The sequence below is a fragment of the Mobula hypostoma genome, chromosome 7, assembly GCF_963921235.1.
Source record: "Mobula hypostoma chromosome 7, sMobHyp1.1, whole genome shotgun sequence".
Classification (NCBI taxonomy): domain Eukaryota; kingdom Metazoa; phylum Chordata; class Chondrichthyes; order Myliobatiformes; family Myliobatidae; genus Mobula; species Mobula hypostoma.
In genome coordinates, this window is record NC_086103.1 from 162588773 (window position 1) to 162605041 (window position 16269).

Consider the following 16269-nt stretch of genomic DNA (forward strand, 5'->3'; position numbering starts at 1 on the left):
GCCAATTTTGAATCTACCAGCTGAGCTCAGATTCCATGGGACCTAATCCTCCAGACCAGCCTACCATGTGGGACCTTTTGAAAATCTTGCTGGAGTCCAATTAGAGAACATCCACTGCCCTACCCTTATCTATCCTTTTGGTTAGCTTTTCAAACATACTGTAACAGATTCATCAAACCTGGCTTTCCACGCATGTTTCGTGAAGTGTATAGTCAGGTGAAGGTATGTGAAGTGTAGTATAGTGAGGTTATCTACATATTCCATTTGTTGTGAAGGTATTCCCATAATTCTGGTATGTAGGGGACCTCCAGGAGTTAGGCTTAGTGACTCTGAAGGGATAGTGATGAATTTCCAGGTCTGGTGCAGCTTGGAAGGGAACCAGCAGATGATGTGTCACCATATCTCGATGGGTGGAGATCGAAGGTTTGGGAAGTGGTTTCAGAGTGATTGTGGTGCTCTTCGTTGATGGTGCACCAGTGGGGGAAGGAATGCATATCAAAGTCTAGGGCAAGTTTGTTGTCGTGTGCACAGGTATTCTCAGGTTCAATGAAAAATGTACTTGCAGCAGGATTACAGGCACAATATACGTACAATATTCACAAGCTAAGCGTCAGTTGTATAAAAATTATGCAAGAAAGAACAAAGAGGAAAAACAAGACCATTGTTTTGCTAAGTGTCATAGTTACTATACTGAGGTAGTGATTAGGATTGTGTAGATCAGTTCAATAACTAAATAGTAATGGAGTCATTGAGCGTTACAGCAGAGATACAGGCCCTTCTAGTCTGTGCTGAACTATGATTCTGCCCAGTCCCATTGACTCAGACAATGATCTATAATTCCTCACACCCCTCCCAACCAGGCCCTTATCCAAATTCTCTTAAGTGTTGAAATCCACTACTTCCACTGGCAGTTCGTTCCACGCTCTCACTGAATGGTCGAGGAGAAGTAGCGGAGTGATGTGAGTCTTCGGATTTCTGTACCTCCTGTTTGATGGTAGCTTTGAGAAGGTGGCATGTCCTGAATGGTAGAGACCTTTGATGGTTATCGATATGATGCCTCATGTAGAAACCTTTGATGGCCAGGGGAGATGTGCTAGTGATGTGTTGGGCAGATTCCACTACTCCCTGCAACTCTTGCATCTTGCATGTTTAAGGTGGCTGCCTGGATGTCAATTAAGTGGGCAGCTGGTGCTTAATCACTTGCCTTTCCTATTGTGCTCATTCTCAAAATTGCCTCTGAAATGAAGTGACAGCTGTTACTTTTTCTGGTCCGATCATCAAGTTAAAGGTTACTGACTGAAATGAAAGCAAGCTGGCAGTTCACTGTGAATACTTGTCACTGTTTTTACAGAGGTTACTTGCTGAAGGACTGAGTGATTCGATATACGATGTTCCTGAGCTGAAGGAGGAAAATGAACAAGAAGTCGTCGAGGACAATGCCGAAGTTGCCAATCCTGAAATGGATTTAGAACAAGGAACAGGATGTTCAACAACAATTCTCCCTCAGGGACAATCTCTAGCACAGACTGAGCCTTCCATAATCATGGCTGAAGCCGTGAATGCTACAGAACAAGGAGCTGATGAACTTCCCATGGTGGATGTCCCTGGTCAGCAAGCCAGTGGTGCATTATACAGTGCACTAGATGACAATGCACAACTAAAAACATACTCTGTACCATCAGAAATTGCAGAATATACCATGCCAGTGGAGTTGGATATACTGGGAGAGAGTGTTACTGATATTTCTGTGTTACCAGGCACCAGTCAGGTAGGATCTACAGCTGTCATTTCTGATGATTCCATTTCACTTGATGTCATCGATCCATTAAAGCAAGAGAAAAGTGCAAATCTTTGGGAAGTTGCTGATGTGAACACTGACACAGCTCCCGTCAGTACATCTTTGGATGATGAGACTGCGTGTCCCACACAGAATTTGATTCAGACTGACATATTATTGATAGACAATGACAAACCATCTTCAGCTGTCCCTGAGGGGTCAGTGAGCAGAGAAGGAGAATCTTTGCAAGACGATCCATGTGCATATTGTAAACAAGCAAAAATGGAGCCAACATCAGAAGAGCCATTTGCTTGTTCAGACAAGCAGGTGGTGGAAGAACACTCAACTTTCAAAGACACAATTGATAAGGTGCCTGAAAACTTCAGCAGTATTCCATTGACTCGGGTGCCTGACACATACTCCCAGCCTGCCGATTCTCCTAAAACGTCAAAGGAACCATCTGTTTTGGAAACTGCTGGTGGTGGCAGCTTGGAAAACAAGGATGTTGCAGTAGTTAAGGAAGCCAACGTTAAAATAGAAGAAAAAACAATAAGTCAACAGGGTTCGTTTAAGAAAAATAGTCAGGGTTCCTATAAATTCTCAATTTCCTCAGCTTGGAATCGGTCCAGACACAGTGGTGTGAAACAGAATGATGATCCACCTGCAGATCCAGATGTTTCATATAAAACCATCTGTCAGAAAGTGAGCTCGTTACCTGGTAACGAGAACAAGGAAAAAGATGAAGGAGTGTCCCTCCCTGAACCTCCTGCATCTAAGATTGAAGCACATGGACAGGAGAAGACTGAGGAAGATGAAGAGGGAAGAGGTGCTTTTGGTGTTAGACTCCGCAGCACTTCTTATTGCTTAAAATACAAAGAAGTTTCTCACACTGAGCACAAGGAGACAGGCAAATGTCATAGTGCTGAGGTCCCTTTGGATTCGAGTGGATGTCCATCACAACCTACCACTGATAAGACAGAAGTTAAAAAGCCACCGGAAGGATCGATTGATGATGGGAAACTGAAAGCTAAATCTTCCGAAAATCTTGCTGCAAGGCCACCCTTACCGAGAAAACCTGTTCTGCAAAATTTAAACACTCCCACAACAGCCATGGACATACCCAAGACTATCAAATCCACACAGGAAAGATCAAAAGACACAGAGAAGAGAACAAGTGTCGGTAAAAACTCTGGTAAGAAAGTCTATTGGATCTAATATATACATAACATTAACAAAGGGCCCGTGTAGTTTTTATCTGGAATTTTGTACTTAATTTTCAGAGCCCAATTTTCCAAATTCTCTCCTTGATCTCGATTCAGTTTTCTCATTCTCTGCCTAAACTCCCATGTTCTTCTAGTACAACATTATTTTCAATGCACTACTGATTTATAGATCACAAGGTGTGGTCTATACCACCTGCATGAAGAAATATTTTGTATTCTGGTGCCTATTGTAAGTTTACAACCTTTGATTTCTTTTCTGTTACGAATAGTTTATATTCTTGTTGCTTTTTGTCACCTAGGGTACATCCAACAAGTCTGGGCCAAGGTTGTCCTGTTGATTTAGACTTCCATTACAACCACTAAAAAAAAGATTGAATTGAAAGTTAAATGAGTTGGTGGTCATGATGTTCAAGCCCATTTATACCCATGTTTTTTTCTCTTATTATTTAATTATTTCAAACATTGCTGTTTTCCTACAATACCTTAAAAATTTGATGAACCTGATCAGGTGACAGATCTTTTGGTGGACAAGCATTTCAGAGACAGTGACCATAACACCCTAGCCTATAGCACAGCCTTGGACAAGGATAGGATCAGATGATATGGGAAAGTATTTAATTGGGAGAGGACTAATTATAATGTTATTAAGCAGGAACTTGGGAATAGATGTTCTCATGGAAATGTACAAAGGAAATTGTTTAGGGAGCATTTGCATGGAGCTCTGGATAGGTTTGTCCCATTGAAACAATGAAAGGATGGTAGGGTGAAGGAACCATGGTTGACAAGAGAGGTGGAACATTTAGTTGAGAGAAAGAATGAAGCATACTTAAGGTTTAGGAAGCAAGGATCAGATAGGATTCTTGAGAGTTGAGGTAACCAGGAAAGAGCTTAAGAAGGGACTTGGGAGAGCTAGAAGGAGACATGAGAAGGCTGTGGCGAGTAGGAATAAGGAAAATCTCAAGGTGTTCTACACATGTGAAGAACAGAAGGATGACTAGAGTGAGGATTGGACGGATTTGGGATAAAAGAGGAAATGTAGTTGGAGGAAGTACTTTTCTTAAGCATTCACCAGTGAGAGGGACCTTGACAAATGAGATCGGTGTAGAACAGGCTAACATGTTGGAGTATATCTACATTAAGCAAGAAGATGTGGTGGAACATTTGAAAATCATTAACATAAGTTCCCAGGGCTGGATGGGATACAAATGGAAGAGATTGCTGTGCTATTGGTGATGATCTTTGCATCCTCACTGGCCACAGGAGTAGTTCCAGAAGATTGAGGGTTGGCTTTATTTGTTCAAGAAAGGTAATAAGGATAATCCTAGGAATTGTAGACTCGTGAGTCTTACATCAGTGGGGGTGGGGGGCGCAAAGTACAAAGTTAATGGCAGGATTCTTAGCAGCATGGAGGAACAGAGAGGGTGCAGTCCATTGAGCTCTCAAAAGTTGCCTCGCAAGTTGATAGGGTGATTAAGAAGACACATGGTATGTTGGTATTAATTAGTCAGGGGATTGAGTTCAAGAGTCATGAGGCAAGTTGCAGCTCAATACCACTCTGGTTAGACTACATTTGGTGTATTGTGTTCAGTTCTGGTCACCTCGTTATAGGAAGGATGTGTAAGCTTTAGAGAGGATGCAGGGGAGATTTACCAGGAAGCTGCCTGGATTAGAAAGACATGTCTGTTGAGGAGTGGTTGAGCAAGCGAGGGCTTTTTTGCTTTTGAGCAGAGGTGGATGAGAGGCAACTTGATGGAGGGGCATAAGATGATGGTGTGGTCAGCCAGTGCCTTTTTCCGGGGCAGCAATGACTAATATGACAGGACATAGTTTTAAAGTGAGTGGAGAAAAGTATGGCAGAGATTTTCTGAGGCAATTTTTTTTCATGCAGAGTGGAACATGCATTGATTGCATGTCCAAAGGTGGTAGTAGAGCCAGATACAACAGGGACATTTAGAAGACTGAAATAGGCACATGGATGAAAAATAAATGGAGGACTGTGTTGGAGGAAAGGGTTAGATTGATCTTGGAATAGTTTAGAACGTTGGCACAAGATCAAGGGCTGAAGAACCTGTACTGTTCCATGTTCTACTTAGAATGTAACTTGTTTTATCAATTCCTGCCGTTTATTAATTGATATGATCTTGGAATCTGTTTATGACCTCGGTGAGAGTGCTCAAGTCCTGAAAAGAGTTTTAGTAAAACTGTTGTGATGTATATAAATGACTTGGACAAAAACATAGATGGGCTGATTAGTGAATTTTCAGGTGATACAAAACTTGGTGGAGCTGTAGATAGTGAAGTCATTTGGTAAAGGATAAAGCAGAATATAGATCAGTTGTAGATAGGGGTGGACGAATGGTAGATGTTTTTTAAACCAAGTAAAGGTAAGGTGTTGCGATTTGGAAAGTCTATAAGGGGAAAGCAAAAGGTTTAAAAAAAGGTGAACAAGTGCAGTTGGCATATTTTGCATGCCACCGTTTCCCAGGTGACATTGGATTGTGCACAGTTAGGAACTTGATGAGGTCTAATAAAAAGAAGTTTAGTTTAAGCAGAGTGGCCAATGTGTGAGTGGACTAGTGTTAGAGTGGGGATTTGAGGTTTCAGCTCATTGAGGCTTCAGCAAGGTGAGGTGTAGGCCATAGGTAGACTTTTTTTCGCTATTTATTCTTTCTTACTGCAGATTTAGACCTGTGGGAATGCCAGACAGGATAGCGGAATGTGCCTCTTTCAGAATGTGGGAAGTCAGTGAGACCACCAGTGCCCCTGACAACTACACCTGCAAGAAGTGCATCCAGCAGCAGCTTCTAACGGGCTATTGTTAAGGAGCTGGATTGGAACTGGATGAACTCGGTACCATTTGGGCAGCTGAGGAGTTGATAGACAGGACATACAGGGAGGTAGTTGCACCCAAGGTGCAGGACACAGGTAACTGGATGACCATCAGGTGAGGGAAAGGGGATAGGTAGAGTACCCCTGCGGTCATTCACCTGGGCAACAGTTGAAAGTTCAAAGCAAACTTATTATCAAAGTACATAAAAGTCACCATATACAATCCTGAGATCCATTTTTTTGTTGAGATACCCAATAAATCCAGTAACCGTGATAGAATCACTGAAAGACTACACCAACAGCATGGACACCCAGTGTGCAAAAGATAACAAGCTGTGCAAATACAAAAAGAAAGAAATAATAATAATCATAATAAATGTTAAATAAGTAATGACTATCAAGAACATGAGATGAGGAGGTACCACCTTCCTGATGGCAGAAGCAGGAAGAGAGCTTGATCTGGGTTGTTAGGGTCCTTGATGATGGATGCTGCTTTCCTGCAATAACGCTCCGTGGAGCTGTGCTCAGTGGTTGGGAGGGCTTTCCCTGTGATGGACTGGGCCGCATCCACTACCTTTCGTAGGATTTTCCATTCCAGGGCATTGGCGTTTCCATACCAGGCCATGATATGACTAGTCAGTATACTCTCTGCTGCATTTCTGTAGAGTTTTGTCACTGTTTTAGATGACATGCTGGATCTTCGCAAACTCCTCAGTAAGTGGAGGCACTGCCATGCTTTCTTTGTAATTACACTTTTGTGCTGCGCCCAGGACAAGTTCTCTGAAATGATAACACCGAGGAATTTAAAGTTCCTGACCCTCTTCACTCTGATCCCCTGATGAGGACTGGCTCATGGACCTCTGGTTTCCTTCGCCTGAAGTCAATGATCAGCTCCTTGCACTTCCTGACATTGAGTGAGAGGTTGTTGTTGTGGCACCACTCGGCCAGATTTACAATCTCCCTCCTATCTGCTGACTCGTCACCACCTTTGATTCAGTCTACAACAGCGGTGTCATCAGCAAACTTTAATACGGCACTGGAGCTTTGCTTAGCCGCACAATCATAAGTGTAAGGCAAGTAGAGCAGGGGGATAAACACGCAGCCTTGTAGTGCAGGAATATCACTTTGGATACTGTTGGGTGGTGGGTTCTAGCAAAGGAAAGCCCCAGTTAGGTCACTGCAACTAGGTCTGGCTCTGTGGCTCAGAAAGGAAGGGCGTGAAGAGGCAAGCTGTAGTGATAGGGAATTTCTTGGATAGAGGAACAGTCAGGAGATTATGTGGATGAGAATGAAATTCCTGGGTGGTAAGTTGCCTCCCGGGTGCCAGGGTCAGGGACATCTAAGGTTGATTCTTAAGTGGGAAGGTGAGCAGCTAGAGGTCATGGTCCACAACGGTATGAATGACATGGGTAGGAGTGGTGACGAGGTCCTACATTGTGGGTTCAGAGAGTTAGGTGCTAAGTTAAAGGACAAAGTTCAAGTTCAAAGTACATTTATTATCAAAGTATGTATACAGTATATGACCTTGAGATTTGTCTTCTTGCAGGCAGTCACAAAACAAAGAAGCACAATAGAACCCATTTTAAAAAAAAAACCCACACAGCAGAGATTATCAAACACCCAAAGTGCAAAAAAAACCAAATCATGCACACCTTAAAAAAGTAAACAAGTAACACAGGGACTATGAACTGCAGAGTCCCTGAAAGTGAGTCCACTGCCATGGAGCCAGTTCAAAGCTGAGGTGAGTGAACACACACAAAGTGCTGGAGGAACTCAGTAGGCCAGGCAGCATCTACGGAAAATAGTCAACAGTCGACCCAGGGTCTCAGCCCTGTGTGTCTTGTGTGTGTTGCTTAGATTTCCAGTATACATAGATGTTCTCTTGTTTCTGACCAGTCCAGGAACCGGAGGGCTGCAGGCCGCAGCCATGGAGTCAGTTCAGCACTGAGCTGTGTGCCAGTGGCTGCAGGCCACAGTTACAGAGTCAGTTCAGTGTTGAGTCAAGTTGCAGAGTGGTGAGTTGAACACCACTTCGTCCTTCGCCCTTGGCCTTGACACCTTGATCTTCTAATCTGGCTTGGCCAACCGTCATTTGTTTCTCACTCTCTACCCGACACTTCGACACGACCCCCAAGTCCACTCCGGGAATGGCCACTGTGGCTGTACCCGCATTCTTGAGACTTCAGTTCGCTGAATCCTTCGTGGTTACCGCAAAAATGCCAGGTCACACAGACCGTTCAAAAATACAACTCGCAAAGAGAAATTATGTGCTGTGGACTGCAGTGATCACAGACCAGAAAAAGAATAATTGATACAATAGTTAGTAATTTTGTCTGCTGCCTGTAAAGTGTTGCCATATCTCACCAGTGCCATCTTTACCGGACAGGGTTGTGACCACAGGAAAGCTACCTGTACTATGTAATACTGAGGCCAGAACTCGGACGATCATACAGTTTAGCATGCAGTTAAGGAGATGTTCAAGAGGGAGGGCTTCATATTTTTGGATCATTGGGCTCTGTTCCAGGGAAGGTGGGACCTGTACGGAAGAGACAGTTTGCACATGAACTGGAGGGGGACTAATATCCTAGTGGGCAGGTTTGCTAGTTCTGCACAGGCATGGTTAATCTAGAGTTGCAAGTGGATGGGAACCAGAGCACCAGAATAGATAGTGGAGTGGTTGTGGAGAAAGACATTGTTAAGCCTGGACACAAAGTCGGGAATCAAAAGGATGTGCATGGTGACAGTAATGTTCTGAGCTGTGTATATTTCAATGCAAGGGGTATTGTAGGAAAGACAAATGAGCTCAGGGTATGGATCAGCAGGTGGAATTATGACATTGTAGCTATTAGTGAGACTTGGTTGCAGGAGGGCCGGGGCTGGCAGCTCAGTGTTCTGGGAGTTCCATTGTTTTGCACATGATAGAGCGGGAGGGATTAAAGGGAGAGAGGTAGCATTACTAGTCAGGGAAAGTGCCATGGCAGTGCTCAGACACGATAGACCGGAGAGCTCACCTACTGAGACTGTATGGGTAAAACTGAGGAATAAGAAAGGTGAGACAACGTTAATAGGATTATTTTATAGACTACCCAATTGTCCTTGGGATTTACAGGAGCAAATTTATAGAGAGATCGCAGACTGTTGCAAGAAACATAAGGTAGTGACAGTAGGTGATTTTAACTTTCCACATATTGACTGAGACTTGCATATTGTAAAGTGGCTGGATGGGAAAGAGTTTGTCGAATGTGTTCAGGGAAGTCAATAGATAAAGTCCTAACTTGAGACAGTGCAATACTTGATCTGCTATTAGGGAATGAGACAGGGTAGGTGACAGACATTTGTGTAGGGGAACACTTTGCATTTAGTGATCATAATGCCCTTAGTTTCAAGGTAATGATCTCGGGTTGAAGTTCTAAATTGGAGAAACTTTGATGGCATCAGAAAGGATCTGGCAAGTGTGGATTTGGACAGGTTGTTTCCTGACAAAGGTGTACTTGATAAGTGGGAGGCCTACAAAAGTGAAATTTTGAGAGTTCAGAATTTCTATGTTCCTGTCAGAATAAAAGGCAAGGATAGCAGGTTTAGGGAACCTTGGTTTGCAAGAGGCATGTAGGAACAAGTGAGGCATTTGAGGAGTATCAGAAATACAAGAGAACATTTAAGAAGGAAATCAGGAGGGCTAACAGAAGACATGAGGTTGCTGTAGCAGACAAGGTGAAGGAGAATTCTGATAGCTTCTACAGATGCATTAAGAGCAAAGGAATAGCAAGTGACAGAACTGGTCCTCTGGAAGATCAGAGTGGTAATCTATATGTGGAGCTGAATGAGATGGGGGAGATCTAAAATAGGTTTTATGTATCTCAATTTACTCAGGGGACAAACACAGAAATGTGGCAAAGCAGCAGCAAGGACATGAACCATGTACAGATTACAGAGGAGGAGGTGTTTGCTGTCTTGAGGAAAATTAGTCTATAAATCCCCAGTGCCTGAAAATGTGTTTCCTTGGACCCTGTGCAAGGCGAGTACAGAAATTGCAGGGGCCCTAGCAGAGATATTTGAAACATCCTTAGACACTGGTGAGGTGCCAGAGCATTGGGGGATAGCTAATGTTCTTCCATTGTTTAAGAAAGGCTCTAAGATTAAGCCAGGAAATCAAAGACCAGTGAGCCTGACATCAGTACTGGGAAAGTTATTGGAAGGTATTCTAAGGTACTGGATATATAAGTGTTTGGATAGTCAGGGACTGATTAGGGTTAGTCAACATGGCTTTATGCATTGTAGGTCGTGTCTAACCAATCTTATAGAATTTTTCAAGGAAGTTACCAGGAAAGTTGAGAAGGCAAGACAGTTGGTGTTGTCTACATGCACTTTAGCAAGACCTTTGACAAGGTCCCGCATGGGAGGTTTATCAAGAACATTCAGTTGTTTGACATTCAAGATAAGGCAAAAAATCAGATTAGGCGTTGCTTCTCAGGATAAGCCAGCGAGTGATAGTAAATGGTTGTCTCTCTGACTGGAGGCCTGTGACTAGTGGAGTATCGCAGGGATCAGTGCAGGGTCTGTTGTTGTTTGTCATCCATAACAGCGATCTGGATGATAATGTAGTAAACTAGATCAGTAAATTTTCAGCTGACACCAAGACTGTAGATGTAGTGGGCAGTGAGGTAGACCATCAAAACTTGCAGCAGGATCTGGACCAGCTGGAAAAATGGGGTGAAAAACAGCAGGTGGAGTTTAACGCAGACAAGTGTGAGGTGTTGCACTTTGGGAGGACCAACCAGGGTAGGTCTTACACAGTGAGCAATAGCACACTGAAGAGGGATCTGGGAATACAGATCCATAATTCCTGGAAAGTGGCACCACAGGGTCACAAAAAAGCTTTTGTCACCTTGGCCCTCATAATCAATGTAATGAGTACCAGAGTTGGGATGTTATGTGGAAATTGTATCAGACATTGGCGAGCTCTAATTTGGAGTATTGTGTGCTGTTTTGGTCCACCACCTACAGGAAAGATGCAAATAAGACTGAAAGAGAGCAGAGAAAATTTGCAAGAATATTGCCGGGACTTGATGAGCTGAGTTATAGGGAAAGGATGAACATGTTAGGACAGTGTTCTGTCAAATGTAGAAGACTGAGGGGAGATTTAACAGAGGGTATGCAAAATTATGAGGGATATCGATATCCAAGCAGGCCTTTTCCACTGAGGTTGGGTGAGACTACAACTAGAGGTCATGGGTTAATGGTAAAAGGTGAAATATTTAAGCAGAACATGAGGAGGGAACTACTTCATTCAGGCTGTGGTGAGAATGTGGAATGAGCTGGTAGCAAGTGGTGGATTTCAATCCAACGTTTAAGAGAAATTTGGATAGGCACATGGATGAGAGGGTAATGGGTCCAGGTGCAAGTTGAAGTGACTCGGCAGATGAATGGTTGAGTATGGATTAGATGGGTTGAAGGACCTCTTTCTGTGTTGCAGGACTCCTTAATGGCACTGATGCACAGAGGGATCTTGGTGTCCAAGCCCATAGTTCCCTAAAAGTGGCATTATGAGTAGACAACATGGTGGTAGAGAAGTCATATATGTTCATGGGTTCAATTTAGAAATCGAATGGCACAGGGGAAGAAGCTGTTCCTTAATCACTGAGTGTGTACCTTCAGACTTCTGTGCCTCCTTCCTGATGGTAACAATGAGAAGAGGGAATATCCTGGGTGGGGGGGATCGTTACTGAGGCACCGCTCCTTGAAGTTGTCTTGGATACTACGGAGGCCAGAACCCATGATGGAGCTGACTAAGTTTACAAGTTTCTGCAACTTACTTCGATCTTGTGCAATTGCACCTCTCATAACAGACGGTTGTGCAGCCAATCAAAACGCTCTCCATGTTACACTTGTAGAAGTTTTTGAGTGTTTTGGGTGACAAGCCCAATCTCCTCAAACACCCAATGAAATATAGCCTTCATTATAGCTGCACCAGTATGTCGTGACCAGGTTAGTTCCTCATTGATATTGAATAAGAACAATCCCTGCTGGGCTTTCCTCATGATGAGTGTAACATACTTGTCCAACTTCAATGTGCTGGTAACGATAGTCCCCAGGAGTTTGAATGACTTGTCCGCAGACCCAGCCTGACCATTACTTTCCGGGGGTGGGGGTGGTGCACAGGTAGGGGTGTAGGTGGAAGTCAATTCTCATTCCGATTGATAGCATTAAGCTCCAAGTTGTTACAAGCACTTCATGCTGCAAGACAGTCTACCTCTCTTTGTTAAAAGATCACATCATCATTAGAGATAAGACCAACTGCAGACATGTCATCCGCAAACTTTAGGAATTAACTGTATTTGTCTGTGGAGGTACAGTTATTTGTATAAAGTGAGAACAGGAGGGAGGGGTGAAAGGACACAGCCCTGGGGAGAGCCTGTCGCTTTAGACATAGGGTCTCGGCCTGAAACGTCGACTGCGCCTCTTCCTATAGATGCTGCTTGGCCTGCTGCGTTCACCAGCAACTTTGATGTGTGTTGCTTTAGACATTGGATCAGTCAAGTAGGAGCCCAGCCTAAATACTGCTTCCTTCCTGTCAGGGAGTTTGTAATCTATTGACAGATACTGTAGGCACAGGTATCGTGGGGTTGAGAGGTCTTACCTTGGGTCCTTCTGTTCAATGTCTTATGTTCTAAACTTCATGTGATCGAAACTGTACATTGCAAGGAAACATACCCTTGAATAGGTATCTGGAGCAGCAAGATATGTAAGAAACTGTGAGCATATCTAGTATGATTTACGGCACTTTATGTGTATATTTGCACACGGTAATTCTGAGTCCGTAATCTGTGGGATGTCTTTTCAACTCTGGTTCTCAGCTGCAGAAAGATGCTGGCTAGGAGAGACCTAACAACTGTCAGTACACACAGTCTTGGATGTCTCGCTGGATTTCGTAACGGTGCCGGAGGTGGCCTTATATCAAAAGAAAAGGCCCATGGTTGAGAGGGATAATAAGTCAGCTATGATGTCTTATAAGTCTAACTTATTATTTCTATGCTAGGTTCCCTAACAGTGATGGAGGCTAGCTTTGTCCTTTCAAGGACTTCCTTTCGCTGGGGATATTTATTTCTGTTGGAGCCTGCATTTCAGGCCATGGACCATGCTGTTTCTAAATCATGTATTTCTGGTTCGGTGTCACAGCAGCTTAATAAACGTGTATTGCATGATGATTGGCACCACTGCATATTGGGTTTTATAAAAAAAAAGGTCAACAATGGATTTCTAGCCTGTGGCTCTTTATGAGGGATGTTCCTCTTTAAGCAATAAGGCTATAAGGACTGGTTAATGCCATGATGCTGAAACAATACCATTATCCTTTTTGTTATGAGTAGAATAAACTTGCTAAGGACAATATTTGTGGAGCATAATAAGTATTAAAATACCGAATAAGTATTTTGCACCAATCTTCATTGTGGAAGACACTAGCAGTATGGTGGAAGTTCCAGATGTCAGGGGACATAAAGTGTGTGAAGTTACCATTACCAGGGAGAAGGTTCTAAGGAACCAGAAAGGTCTGATAGTAGATAAGTCACCTGGACCAGATGGTGTACACCCCTGTGTTCAGAAAGAGGTTGCTGAAGAGATCATGGAGGCATTAGTAATGATCTTTCAAGAATCACTAGGTTCTGAAATGGTTCCGGAAGACTGGAAAATTGCAAATGTCACTCCAAGAAGGCAGAGAGGCAGAAAAAAGGAAACTATAGGCCAGTTAGTCAGTGGTTCAGAGGATGTTGGAGTCAATTATTAAGGATGAGGTCTCAGGGTACCTTGAGGCACATGATAAAATAGGCCATAGTCAGCATGGTTTCTCAAGGTTTCTTGCCTGACAAATCTGTTGGAATTCTTTGAAGAAATTAGAAGCAGCATAGACAAAGGAGAAACAGTTGATGTTGTGTACTTGGATTTTCAGGAGGTCTTTGACAAGGTGCCACACATGAGGCTGCTTAACAAGTTACAGGCCCATGGTATTAGAGGAAATATTCTAGCATGGATAAAGCAGTGGCAGGTTGGCAGGAAGCAGAGTGGGAATAAAGGGAACCTTTTCTGGCTGGTTGCCGGTGACTAGTGGTGTTCCACAGGAGTCTGTGTTGAGACCAATTCTTTTTACATTATATGTCACTGATTTAGATGATGGAACTCCCCCTCCTGTCTTCTCCTATCATTTTAGATCTCCCCCTCCCCCTTCCACTTTCAAATCTCTTACTAGCTCTTCCTTCAGTTAGTCCTGACAAAAGGTCTTGGCCTGAAACATCGACTGTACCTCTTCCTAGAGATACTGCCTGGCCTGCTGCGTTCACCAGCAACTTTGATGTGTGTTGCTTGAATTTCCAGCATCTACAGAATTCCTGTTGGATGATGGAATTGATGGCTTTGTTGCAAAGTTTGCAGATGATGTGCAGATAGATTGAGGGGTAGGTAGTTTTGAGAAAGTAGAGAGGCTACAGAAAGACTTAGATTAGGAGAATGGGCAAAGAAATGGCAGATGGAATACAGTGTCAGGAAGTTAATGGTCATACACTTCAGCAGAAAAAAATGAAAGGGTTGACTATTTACTAAATGAAGAGAATACAAAAAAAACTGAGGTGCAAAGGGACTTGGGAGTTCTTGCAGGATTCCCAAAAGGTTAATTTGCAGGTTGAGTCTGTGGAGAGGCCTCACAAGAACGTAAAGCACTGGTGAAGCCTCACTTGGAGTATTGTGAGCAGTTTTGGGCCCTTATCTTAGAAAAGATGTGCTGAAACTGGTGAGGGTTCAAAGGAGCTTCACAAAAAATGACTCTAAGATGGAACGGCTTGTCATATGAAGAGCGTTTGATGGCTCTGGGCCTGTATTCACTGGAATTCAGAGGGATAAGGGATGACCTCATTGAAACCTATCGAATGGTAAAAGGGGTGAATGTGAAGAGGCTGTTTCCTGTGCTGGGAGAGTCTAAGACTCAGAATAGAAGGACGTCGTTTTAGAATGGAGATGAGGATGAATTTCTTCAGCCAGAGATTGGTGAATCTGTGGAATTCTATGCCACAAGCAGCTGTGGATGCCTTGTTTCTGTGCTGTCATGCTCTCTGACCCTAATACTCAAAGACAATTAACGGCAACAAAGAATGTTCAGAGGATCGTAGCTGGAGACCCTGACTGGTTTACATAGACTACATTAAGGAAAATTGTCCCCTGTGCGGGTAACTCAAGGATTGATGCACACAGATTGTATTTATTTATTTAGAGATACAGCCCCAAACAAGCCCTTGTGGTCCAGTGAGCCTCACTGCCCAGCAGCCCGCCTGTTCAATCCTAGCCCAGTCACATGGCAATTTACAATGACCAGTTAACCTACTAACTGGTATGTCATTGGAACGTGGGAGGAAATCAGAGTGCCCAGAGGAAACCCACTTGCTCACAGGAAAGACGTACAAACTTCTGACAGCTGGTGTTGGGATTGAAGACCCAATACTAATGCCTCGAGCTGCAAAAGCATCGCACTCACCATTTCGCTACCGTGGCGCCCCAGTGAAATTTTGGGCAAAAAGTAGAAGGGAGTATTGGGGGGAGAAAATTTTATCACCAAAAAATGCTGTTCAGGAACTTGCTACCAGGAAGGATGGAGGAAATTGAATCAATCAAAGCTTTCAAGAGGAAATGGATAGGCACTTGAGAGAAGGTACTTTGTAGGGTCAGAGAGAATGATTGGGGGAATGGCAGTAAGTGCATTGCTCTACTAGGAGCTGGTACGGACCTGATGGGCTGAATAGATTTATCTTGAACCATAATTATTATATAATTTGTCAAAAGGTTGAAGAATTTAATGCAACGCACAAAAAGTTGGAGGAGCTCAGCAGGTCAGGTAGCATCTATGGAGGGGAATAAATAGTGGGTGTTTCAGGCAGAGAACCTCATGGTGCGTAATCTGGGCAAAGATGTAGTGTTGCCCGTTGGGAAGTCAAATGTAAGAGGAATGTGTATAGGACTCATTAAAGGCATTGATGCATTGTGGGATCTTGGGGTCCAAGTCCATAGTTCCCTAAAGTGGATTAAGTCCTGATGAAGGGTCTTGGCCTGAAACAGCGACTGTTTATTTCCCTCCATAGATGCTGCCTGAGCTGTTGAGGTCCTCCAGCATTTTATGTGGATTTTTGGCATCTGCAGCATCTCTTGTGTAACGAACATGATGAAGTTGAGAATAGGAGCAAAGAGGTCCTTCTGCAGTTGTACAGGGCCCTGGTGAGACCACACCTGGAGTATTGTGTGCAGTTTTGGACTCCAAATTTGAGGAAGGACATTCTTGCTATTGAAGGAGTGCAGCGTAGGTTCACGAGGTTAATTCCCGGGATGGCAGGACTGTCATATATCGAAAGATTGGAGCAACTGGGCTTGTATACACTGGAATTTAGAAGGATGAGAGGGGATCTG

At 43.5% G+C, this 16269-nt stretch overlaps 1 protein-coding gene across 9 annotated transcripts in view; it reads left to right on the plus strand.

The window, feature by feature from the left end:
* The window catches only part of LOC134349718 (CRACD-like protein), a 207782-nt gene that overhangs the window by 153462 nt on the left and 38051 nt on the right, over window positions 1–16269 (plus strand). For all 9 annotated transcript variants that reach the window (XM_063054466.1, XM_063054467.1, XM_063054472.1 and 6 more), the window contains one exon: window positions 1352–2969. In XM_063054466.1, the coding sequence (XP_062910536.1) occupies window positions 1352–2969 (1618 nt within the window). The remainder of the gene's footprint in view (window positions 1–1351; window positions 2970–16269) is intronic.